At 44.0% G+C, this 12,033-nt stretch overlaps 1 protein-coding gene across 1 annotated transcript in view; it reads left to right on the forward strand.

The window, feature by feature from the left end:
• The first annotated feature begins 452 nt into the window (after positions 1–452).
• Positions 453–12,033, forward strand: part of BCR (BCR activator of RhoGEF and GTPase) — a 109,984-nt gene continuing 98,403 nt past the window's right edge. The window contains exon 1 of the mRNA XM_075167860.1: positions 453–2,224. Within this exon, the coding sequence (XP_075023961.1) occupies positions 709–2,224 (1,516 nt within the window). The 5' untranslated portion in view covers positions 453–708. The remainder of the gene's footprint in view (positions 2,225–12,033) is intronic.

Here is a 12,033-nt window from a genome sequence, read left to right on the forward strand (position 1 = left end):
GGGCGCCGCCGCCAGAGCCGGGCCGCACGATGGGCAGCCGCGGGCAGCCGCCGCGGTGAGGGGGCTCCCGCGGGGCGCTCTGGCACGGAGGGGTAGCGGCAGAGCTCGCCGCGGGACGCGCCGCCGCCTCGCTGCTCTGCGCGGAGGCTCCGGAGAGCGTGTGCGCCCGGAGGACAGCACAATAGCCGGGAGGAGGAGACAGGGAAAGGGGCAGGGGGAAAGGAGGAGAGAGAAAGAGAAAGCACAACACGGGGACTGGCCAGGGGAGGACGGAGCGGAGGACTCCTGAGCGTGGCTGCACTGAGGGCCGTGCCCAGGACGGCAGCAGCAGGAGGTGGGTGGGTGGGGGGGCGATATTTACCTTCCCTCGCCCGCCCTGAGACTGCTCCTTTGTCCACCCATTTTGAAGTGCTCTGGGATCGCCGGGGTGGGAGCATTGTTGTTCGCTAGCAAAAGATCAGTCATGCCGGGGAGAGAGTAGCGAGCGTACGGGGGGCTGGGACCGGCAAAAACTGAAGGGGAGGAGAGACTGCTCCGAGGATTGTCGTTTGCCTCCCAGTTTCCCTGCATGGACCGTGAAAGAGACGCATTGAGTTGACCCTGCCGGAGCTGTTTCTGCTTCTACATGTGAGATCCGGTTGGTTTATTCTCTCCACCTATCTCTCTCCAGCCTTCTTCCCGTATTCTCCGCTTACTCCTGTATGCAAAATGGTGGACCCTGTGGGGTTTGTGGAGGCTTGGAAAGCACAATTTGCAGACTCTGAGCCTCCTAAAATGGAGCTGAAATCTGTGGGGGACATTGAACAGGAGCTAGAGATGTGCAAAGCGTCTATCCGGAGACTGGAGATGGAGGTCAACAAGGAGAGGTTCCGCATGATTTACCTGCAGACTCTTCTGGCAAAGGAGAAAAAAAGCTATGATAGACAGAGATGGGGTTTTAAACGTGTTTCTCAGTTGCCTGAAGGGGGTGCAGAGCAGCAGATCCAAGACCTGCATCATCACCAGTCTGCTGACCAAGACGAATATGAAAAAAGCAAGTCACACCACGGGGAGGAAAACTTCAAACCCAGGATACCCTCTCTGCGGAAGCTCTCTACCCAGAGCGATGGGTCAGACCTGTCACCTTTGGACAACCCCCATCGTGGAGAGGGAGAGCAGGACAGGTGTAAGTACTATGGTGAAGAGAAACTGAAGAGAGTTCTAGAAGATACGGAGAATCGCTGTGATACAGATGGCTCTCCTTCAAAACACAGATCGGCTTCCACTCGCAGGTTAGTGGGATCTGTTGAGAAGGAGGGATCATTTGAACCCATTTCTAAGGAGAGAGGGAGCAGCACCAGTGTGGCAGCCCTAAGGTCCAATTTTGAGAGGATTAAAAAGGCTAATTCACATTCTTCTGGAGATAACAAGGATGTTGTTGAAAAGCCATTTTATGTGAACATGGAGTATCATCATGAGAAGGGCCTAGTGAAGGTCAATGATAAAGATGTTTCTGATAAAATAAGCTCCCTTGGTAGCCAAGCCATGCAAATGGAACGCAAAAAGTCTTTGCACTCCCTCCCTTCTAACATGGTACCCAGCTTCAGCGAGTTCCAGAGGCCTGCTTACAGGGGAAAGTCCTCGGAGAGCAGCTTTGGCTATGATGGAGAGTATGAGGATGCTGAACTGAACCCCAGGTTTCTCAAAGATAACCTGATTAATGCCAATGGCAGTAACCGCTCACCTTGGCAGCCCATGGACTTTCAACCCTATCAAAGTATCTATGTAGGTGGAATGATGGGGGAAGGAGAAGGTAAAGGACCTATTCTGCGAAATCAGGGCACAACGGACCAGGAAAAACATCTCACTTGGCCCAGGAGATCTTATTCCCCCAGGAGTTTTGAAGATATTGGAGGAGGATATACTCCTGATTGTAGCTCTAATGAGAACCTTACCTCCAGTGAGGAAGACTTCTCTTCAGGGCAGTCCAGCCATGTCTCCCCCAGCCCCACCACTTACCGCATGTATCGGGATAAAAGCCGTTCTCCCTCCCAGAACTCTCAGCAGTCCTTTGACAGTAGCAGTCCACCAACCCCCCAGTCTCAAAAACGGCACAGGCAGCAGCAAGTCATTGTGTCTGAGGCTACTATTGTGGGTGTACGAAAAACAGGACAGATCTGGCCAAGTGATGGAGATTTGCCTTCTGGGAGATGTCACCAGGACAGCTGCTTCCATGGGGATACAGGTGTGTACCAGCTTCTTGTTTAGTCTTTTAAATGTATGGAGCAGGAAATGTGGCATCATGGAAATGAATGGGAGAGGTTTTCTAGGTGCTCTAAGGGGGCAACTGTTTAATGTGAGAAGTCTGTGGTTATTTTGTAGTTGTCGTGTTTTAGGAAGGTCCTGCAGAGGTATACATCAGACTGCATTTTAGGAATATAGATTGGATTCCCAGAAGGGTTGATTTAGGCTTCTCTTGAGAGGATCAATGGAGTCCCATGTTAATCAGTTCTTAAAGTTTCAATGTGAACACTGAGGTAAAAAGGGGCCAGAGCTGTTCAGTATTCACCACCAGATTGTTCCCTCCCTCGTATTCTTGCACTGAGTAGTTAAACTCTACCTCAGAGGTGGTAGTGTGCCAACATGCCACAACCTGAGGGTTTTGCTGGAGCTTTACCAATAATGATGCTTGCTCCCATAATCTTGTTTTTTCCTGTCTGTATTAATTGGAGTGCTAGATTTTTGTTCTGTCTCGTGTCATCCTTCAATTAACTGATTGGAGGTGATGATTGTGCAACCCTGTTCTTGAAGCTTTCTGCTATCACTAAGTGAGGAGGAACTTGGAATACCAGGAAGCCCTGAGGGAGAGCTGTTAATTTAACTTCAGCAGAGTCAAAATTTTTGTTTGGGGAAGAATGGGCAATGTTTGAACCCATTCTTATGTAAGCCATTCAGGCATGCAGGTGTGTCTGTGGAATTGCAGTGGATTTATAGTTGGTGAAAGAGGCAAACAGTGAACTATAGATAGATTTATTGAATGTATGTGGACATCTGAATCTATTTAGCAAGGCAAGACACATAATCTAAGTAGCATCTTGTGCTAACACCAGTAGTCTTCTATGCAGTAAATGAAAGAATCAAATCCAGGAATGAAAAAAAAAAAACATTATGGTTGTTTTGCTAGACTTCTATCATTCTAAATCTGTGAGTTATCTTGTGGGTTTTCTTTGTCTTTGAATCTGTCATTTTAATAAGGGGTTAACATGTTAACTTCAATGTGACTGAATTCCTGAAGTAGTAGGTGAATTGAGAGGCCTATCAGAGATGCTGTCATTTTCTCAGGTCGTGTGAGTTCGGTGTATTAGTTCTCAGAAGAGTAACTTTGCTGGAAGGAGATGCCTTGTTTTACTTTCCCTGCTCATTGTTTTTTGCCAGCAATACTTTTGGGAGCAACAATGGAGGGAGAACTCTTCCCTGCCCCCCTGCCATCCTTACATCCCATTGTTGTATTATTGGAAGGCTGTACAGCTGTAATGGATGTTCACTGTACATGAAATCTCAGCACCCAGTCCTCACAGTGACTTCTTCCTTATCAGATTGTATATACATACTTGTTTTCTATCTGGGACTACTGCATTCTTGTTCGGTTTTATGTATCTGTTTGTATCTTACAGGTAGTGCTTGCAATGCAGGGAGAGGCTGGATCTTGTGCTGGTTTAAACTGAGCTGCAGCCATCTGTCTCTGCTCTTGTTTACTGATGCTCTTTAGATGACTGGGAAGCCTCCTGGCAGTTGCAATTTTTGCAGAAGAAAACAAAGGGGGAAAGATAGCAAAGGTTGATAAAGCTTGAGGATAAATTCAGCTTTCAGAAAGGCAATAGATAATTTCTATTTTTAAATAATTTAGCTGGGATGCAGTGATTTAAAAAAAAAATGGGCTGCTGAAAAGTTGGAACAGTTACAATTCCTTGTTGTGCTGGAAAGCTTTGTGTCTTCTTGGTAAGGATGACCACACAATTGCAGGCAAGGACCGACTGTAACTGATCCACCTTCTGCTTTCCTCAGCATAGGGGGTAACATGGCAAGCTTAGCAGGAACCTTCACCAGATGGCTAGTCATTACTATCTTGCGCATTAGCTGGTGGCAACATTTTACTTAACCAAAAAGGCTTATGCCTTCAGGAGGACTGTGTTTCTGATTAATTCATACTGAGCATCATTTTATAAAAATTTTATTTCTTTCCTGATTGGGAAGAATTTTGATCTGAAACCAATTGGCAGAACCTCTTTTTCATAAAACAAAGGCATGAGTGATCACTGTGTGATTAGCTGGCTGGCTACCATTCCCAACTATCATGCTCTGATGTGGACTATTCTCTATCACCACATGATATGAACGCAGTTCACAGATCCAGCCAGCTTTTCCTGCACCTGTGGTTCAGTCACTGGTTCTGCCAGGCTTCCCTGAAGTTTTGCTTGAACAGAGAGTGCAAGTTTGAATCACAGCAGGTTCTGGCCAGCCTTAATGTTAATTAGCATCAAGTGGGATTTGTTCAATAGTATTTGGCTTCTTTGTGCATTTTTTTGCACAAAGCAAAATTTTTGTATGCTTGCTGGCTTTGCTTTTCATGACTCTGGCCATAATAATGCTGAATGTGGTGTGGACAGGTGCCATGTGAGCTTTCTGTCTGGATCTGCTGTCCCAGTGCACCTTGAGCTTGGCCAGTGGACACGTGCTGTTTTGTTCAAATTCTTTCTTGACTTCACAGTCAAGTGATAATTTCCTACTTTTGTATTACAAAAAAGGACTAGAAGAAGGTCACCTAACTCTCAAGGGAATCCAAGGGATCCAAGCCAAAATTCGAATCTAGGTTCTTGGAGATGCGTTATCAAAAACCTTAAATCAGACCAAGGTAGTAGGCTTTCAGTTTTTTCCAAGGAGCAGAATGAGTGCTTCAAGGTTGAGATTTGGTAATAACTGTACTTTCTATTAAATGTACTTAATGGAACCTGGGCAAAGATATTTATGTTAGGATGAATTATGTATCACTAATTTCCTGTAGTGGGAATTAGAAAAAAAATCACATCTTAATTCTCCGCTAAGCTTGATTATTTTTACTATGATTGTGGAGGAAGAACAAGATTTTTAAAATTCTGTCTACTGTTAAACATTAGTTGCAGAGACAGCCACCTGTTGTGCATTTCTGCTTATAATCAAGGGGAGAGTTGCATAGTGCTTTTATGCAGTGACGAGGCCTCGCAATGGCCTCAGTTGGGTCAGTTTTTTAACTAGTAACAGTTTGTTAATTGAGGAGCACACTGGAGTTATTGCTTGGCTTTATAGCCTGCTTCATAAAATCAGTGCATGCTCTCTCATAGCTCTGTGTATGAAATGATTTTATCTATCTGTGTAACAATATGGAAAAACTCTGTCTGGAGTCCACATAGATAATATTTACCTGTAAAGCTGCTTCCTTAAAGCTGCCGCAGTAGTGACTTCTGTTCACTTGAGAGGACTTGATAGTGCTCTCCAGGGAGTTCTGCCCGGCTCTCTCTATAGAAAGCTACCAACAGCCACAGTGCTCAATATAAGGTCAGTTTGGGGATATGTATAATTTAATTCCATTGGGAGCAAAGTTTTACTTATTTTAGCCTCTACTAAATGTGAGAGTGCTGAATGTCCCCTTGTGAAGAGCATGGAGCATTCTCTATATTTTTAGTGAGTTTGATGTAGACAGGAAAGAGTGCTGGAATTTATCTATGCATGTGAACTGCAAGACTCAAAATTCCTGTTATCTCAGCTGAGCAGAATGCCATTTTAAAGTGCATACTTACTTAGAGCGGTAGATTCCTCAGTTTTTGTATGCCTTAAGTGCCTGACCAAATAGGCAAGCATCTGAATTTCTTGCTTTTAAGGTAATCCTTGACACTACTTAATTTTAAAGCCCCAAAAGGCGTGCAGTATGTCATCATGGAAGGACATTGTTCTGTACCAGTTTCTGCAGAGGTCTGTTCCTGAGTTACTTGCATCTTCTGAGTTCTTGGACAAGTTTCTTAATTCTGCACTTCTTCCACTCACTATTGTATTCTGTGGATTTTACAAGATGTAGTTTGAAAAGTGCTTTGCAATGTTTTAGCAGTGCAAAAACGACTCATGAGGGAACATGCCAGTGCTGTTACTGCTGTTTAGAAACACAACTTTCCTTTGAGCAACTGAGGCAGACTTCAGAGAGGTAGTGATTCCTCCTTCCGAGGATCTGAAATGTAGGAACTTTCATAATGTGCAGCTTGCTTGTTAGTTTTAAGGGCTGCTGGCTACAGGTCCTGCTGTCAGTCTGTGACTTACATTGCATCAGGAATGAGGTTTAAATTTTCTCCGACTCTTGTTTAGTTCATTTTGCTATTACTTTTTAAACGTGTTTTAATCCTCTGCTGTGATGGTCAGTGGATTTCCTAGGAGCACTGATGACAAGTGCCTCCCCTTTGCTTTCCAGTGATTTAGTGGCTTTTGAGATTATCAAGCTGCTTGTGCTACTACTCCCCTCTTACTAGTCTGGGGGAGTGAAGAGCTCCCTCTCTTTCTCTGCCGGATTTCTCTTTCTCTCCAGCTGAGTTTAGTGGAATCTATGGAGCTTCTGCTTTATCTCCCCAATGACTATAGTGGACTCTGCAGTCCTGGTTGGTTGGTTGGTTTGTTCCTTCTTCCACAAACAGTTGCTAACCTTTACGCCGGGCTTACCATAAGTAATGGCATGTAGGTAGATTTTATTTTGCTTTTCTTAGGTTCACCCTAGATCATGGAGTTTCTCCCACCTCAACGTTCAGGTTCTTCTGCAATCACAAAGCACCTGCCTTTGAAATGAGAGTGTAAACCAACCCAGATAGTAGTTGCCCGACACTGGGAAGCCCTGGAGAGTGCTGATGTCACCTGATTTGTCTGTGTGAAGCTCATTTTTGTGGTCCACGACAGAGATATTGAAGTGGGACTGGTTTTCCTGTGGAGTAAGTAGACAGAGGGCTATGAATTCTGCAAGTAATGGGTTAGGTAGAAAGCTGCTGGTCATCCCTGCATAATTACCAACAGTTTAAAAGTGGTCTGTCTGGCTGTAGAGATGAGCCCACTTTGTGCAGTTGCCATCGCTGCGTGAGGGCCTACCAGGCAGGCAGTGACTTGTGGCTGGGCAGGTGAAATATAATAGCAGTGCACAGGTAAAGTTTGGGAGTGTTGTAGGAACTCAGAGCTAGGGCCAAGCTGCAACAGAGCCATGTGGTGCATCCATGCTGTGATGACCACAGACTAGAATGCTGTTCTGTATGCCAAAACAGTTGGACCTAGGTGATTTCAGCATGGTGATTTCACAGAGGCAGGGGCTAGACACCTAAAGCATTGCAGTGAATGCCACACAACAAGACAATAACGCCTTTCATTTGAGCAGGAAACGTGTAGACAAGTGGAACCACAATATTAAGTCTGTGGCTCAGTGAGCTGCTCCTATGGTCCTTGCTGACTGTGTTCAAAGTACTGAAAAAGCACTGGGTTATGGCGAAAGCCACGCTGACAGATGTGTATAAATGTGCACGCTGACAGATGTGCATCCACTCTGCTTCACAGTTGTCAGCCTCTGCCCAAATGGTTTCAGAGGAAAAACACAGAGAGGCTGCTATTTCGTACGAAATTTTGGTCTTGTCCTGAGAAGTGGCAGGGAGAGTTGGAAGCATGCATGGGCTTACTGCCTGCTCCAGTGCACTACCTCCTCTGAGATGGAGGCTTCTTTCTAGGTGGCTGAAGGAAAAAGAAGAGAAAGAAGGAGTAGAAAAACCTGATGTCTTGGTACTTTTTTTGCACTGGCTTCCTTTTCTGGATTAGAAAGCTCTTCAGCTGTTTTTCCCGTGCAGAACCAAAGATGAGCAAGGGAGCAAAGAGCTGAGGATGGAGATGAGCATGGTGGAATTGGTTAGGGTTTGGAACTAATGAAGGGACTGGGCTGGTAGAGTGAAACTAATGGCTGTGTGGAGGAATAGGCAAACATGAGGAGAAGATGGGTCTGTCTTTAGATTGCTATAAGCAGTGACCATGGCTTATGAAGTGATTTACTTGTGTGTGTAGGTGATGGACTTTAAAGCAGTGAAATACATTGGGGAATGAGGTGCTTTGGTCTCCTCTGTTTTCTCATCTCTAGCAAAGCAGTTGCACAAGTGTGTGGTTTTAACCTTGAAGATTTTCACTGTTTAGTGTGAGTGTACATGACCCTATGTACAGACTTCCAGAGGTGCAAAACTGGAACATTTTACTTTTGATTCTTGGAGTTATGCTCTTTGAAGTTCAGACAAAGAAAGCTAGGATCTACTAATTTGTGGAATTAATTGCTCTACCACCTTTCCTAAGTGCTTCCATTTGTCTAATATCTCTGGTTTGGATATTTGGATAAAATGCTAACTACTGTGTTCAGTCACTCCTTCATTGACAGCTTGCTTTTCACTGCCACCAGAAAGTTTCACTGAGGTGTGAGCAAAGGTAGTAAACTGAGTTGGGTGGAATGGGGAGTAGGCATCCTGAGTGACAGACTTGGGAGGGGGAAAAATAAGGTTTAATTAGAAAATTTGCTAAATCTTCAAGTGTGGGTTAGGAAATACTTATTTGAATACCGAGCAGCACACTATAGCTGCTGCTGACTCTTAAAAGGAGTGTTGGGGAAGGGGAGGGTGATTTGTAATCTAAGGTTGACTTTGCAGGCTTTCTGAAAGATGGGCCAGCAAAGGAGACAGAAGCCTGTGAAGGTTTGGGACCCCGTAATGGCCTGGAAACAGGTCTCTATCTTCCAGTTCTAGCACATTTAGCAGTTCTCTCTAATGCCCTCCCTCTCTCCCCAACCTCTTAGGCATAAACAGTTACTGTGCAGAGGCAAGGGGGGGCCTGTATTTCAGCTTCAAGGAATTTTGGAGGTCAGTCCATAAAGGTTAATGAGGTGAGACTTGGCAAGCTGTTTGAGGAGAATTGCTCCATTTCAATTACCATAGGGAAGCATATTGCTGTTCATGAAAATCAGACTGTTCATTGGAGGCACAGCTTATCTGGAGCTTGCTTTCCCCCAGAGAAACCAAGACTAGCAGGTTTTTTTGACTGTCTCGTCTTTGATTTGTTCTGCCCAGTCAGATAAGCATGGAAAGAACAATAAGGACCTGATCCTGTTCTTTCCCTGGTGAAATATCATTGACTTTAGTAATCTCTTGCTGACACATGTAGGGAAAGAAATGGTGTGCTGGTACAGGTTGAATGGCAACTTTGCTGTGCAGATAGGGGGGTAGACTGCACGTGACAACAGAAATGCTGGCATGGATTAGTTTGGGTGAACTGCATGTGAATGAAGTACTTCCAAAACAACAATTTGAGTGTCTTAAGTTACAAAGCAGGTTTTGGCCAGCTCACTGATAATAAAGTGGATTGCTTTCCTGATCATATGTTTAAATTACATGTGATGTCAAAGTAACCATAAACTGTAAGTAGATCCTTGAATGTTGGTCTGTCTTACTGCTGAGGCAGTTCTACAAACCCATAACTTCTCTAAACTTTTTTTGAGTTGTACTGTATGCGTTTTAAACAGTAAAACTGTCCTGCGGACGACCAGCGTATTTCTGTCACAAAATCTGGTTGTGATTTGCAAATCTTCCTGTTGCTAAAATAACAAAAGCATGTCTCCCTTTTGTCTTCTTCCCAGCTGCCAAAATGGTATGTCTCAGACCCTTTCTTAACCAGATTATGGCTGGTGTAGTAATCAGATTATTGCAAATGTAATTGGAATCTCTGTTTCACAGAAAGCTCTGCCCAAACGTGGCAGCTGGAGCCGAGTTAGTTGCTCATGGCTACATGAATACATGAGGAGTATGTGTGTGAGAATCTACAATGATTGCCCTGTAGGAAGAGTGAATTAGTAAAATTCAGTCTGTTGGTTTATACTACTGAATTGTGCCTGTTGGTATTACAGCCCCTTTGCCTAGTTGTTATCTTCTGTTATTGTGTTACTTGCAGTCATTTCACCAATCCTTGTTGCTTCTGGGTTTTTTTTTTTTTATTTTGTGGAGGGAGGAATTATTTTCTAGGGAGAATAAATCCCCCACAACTTTCCTTCTTTTAAAAATATGATATAAAAAACCTGTATGCTCTTTTGGAGCTTCTGCACAGGCTAGGTCTCACTCTGAAGTATCCAAAAGCCCCAAATTACTCACAGATTGGTCTGCGACAACAGGATAGTAACAACTGTAGCAGGCTGCTGTGGATCACACAGTATTATGTGAAATCTAATAAGCCAGCTTTTGCAGTAGTTACTTAATAGTGAGCAGCTCGTGTGTTTGGACTCGGCAGCTCCTCTTCTGTGTTTGTGCCCTGTCCTTGATGTGTGGAGAAGTGCACTGTGCAGCCTTGGCTCGCTATGTCTGTTTACTTCTTCTTAATGACTTTAGAATATTCTACGCTCAACACTGAAATGCAGCTACTTCGCTGATGGGATATGTGCCAGCTATTATGTTATCAGAAATTATATATTCTCTTGGCTGCAAAGCTAGGTAAGGAGTGGCCATTTAGAACCCACAGTATGGGTGAGGCTGCTGCAGGCTCTAGTGGCTGGGATAGTTTTTTAAAAAAACAAACAAACAAAAAAACCCCAAAACAAACAAAAAAAAACCCCAAAACCAAAAAAATCACAACACCACACAAAAAGCCATAAAAAAACCAACAAAACCCTCAGTTACCTACAGTCATATCTATGTGTTCTTTTAAAATGGGCCAGCAGTTTCCCAGAATAATCTGTTCTGAAGAAAAATACCTCATTCACTACAGCATCAGGCTTCAAACATGTCTGAGCTGCTGAAAAGTAAATGTGATTGGTCTATTGTCACTAGGGAGGTGTAACGTACAAACACAGAGAATTGTATCTGCTGCAGTCTACAATTACATAGCACGGTATGATTTTGCCCAGGAAGATAGTAATGGCCTCTCAGCCTGGCTGGGCTCAGGGCTTCCCAAAAGAGATTAGATTATGGTGCTTAGTATGAGCCAAGACACAGAAAAGCATGTTTCTGTGACTGTTAGCATCCAACTGCTTCAGTCCATAGCAATCTTCATTTTTGCTTCCTGCTAACTTCACTCTGTTCCTGAAATTTTTTTTGTAATGGTCAGCACTGACATTACCACGTGAAGTTTCAGAAAGTAATAAGTTGAGAAAGTGAGTTGATCACTGCTGGAAGACTTCTGTGTGTTCCCCCCGTCCTTGCCCTTCACCTCTTCTGCAGACTGTCCCCTTTGTTTGAATCCTTTTAGGTTGAATGTTTGAGTGTGGGGGTTCCCTTCCCTTCCCTGTGTGTCTTGTGTACTTCTTGCTTTACATTCTCCTGAGGTGGTCATTGGACCTCTCAGTCTGATAGGGATGAAATCACTGTCATCATTCTAAGAAAACATAGTAATGCCTCAGTCTGGCAATGTTCTATCATTGTCTTTGAGGAAATTGTGGTATTTGCATGAATATATTTGACTATATATTGCCAGCAAAGAACATCCTGTTGTAAACGTCTGTTGCAGTTCTGCTGTCTAAGCCTAATTGTGGTGGATACCAAGCATAGTGCTTAGCTGCGATTAAAGGTGCCTTGTATATGTCTGCAGCCTGCACCACATCAGTGACTGCAGTGAAGAACAGCACATCTTACGGGCTGTTCCTTGTTTACTTTTCTTGTTTTTCTTTAATAAAAAGCTGATGAGTGAAACCTGAATTGCAGAGAGGAAAAAAATCTGACAAGCTATAGTCTTGATGAAAATACATTCTTCAGCCTTGGGACATACACCACTTCTCTAGCCTTATATTGATCATCCATAGCTCCTGATATGGGGTAGATAGGTATCAGGAAGAGAAGGCTTTAGTCAAGTCTAAAGTATTGTCTCAAAGGTGCTCTTGGCTTCCTAACTTGCTGGAACAAGTATCTCTCAGCTCACATAAGCATGCTCCTCAAAGGCCTTCAAGAACTGCTTCTAACTATGACAGAAAACTACTACACTTAACACAAGCAA

Source organism: Calonectris borealis, chromosome 18 (assembly GCF_964195595.1).
Source record: "Calonectris borealis chromosome 18, bCalBor7.hap1.2, whole genome shotgun sequence".
Classification (NCBI taxonomy): Eukaryota; Metazoa; Chordata; class Aves; order Procellariiformes; family Procellariidae; genus Calonectris; species Calonectris borealis.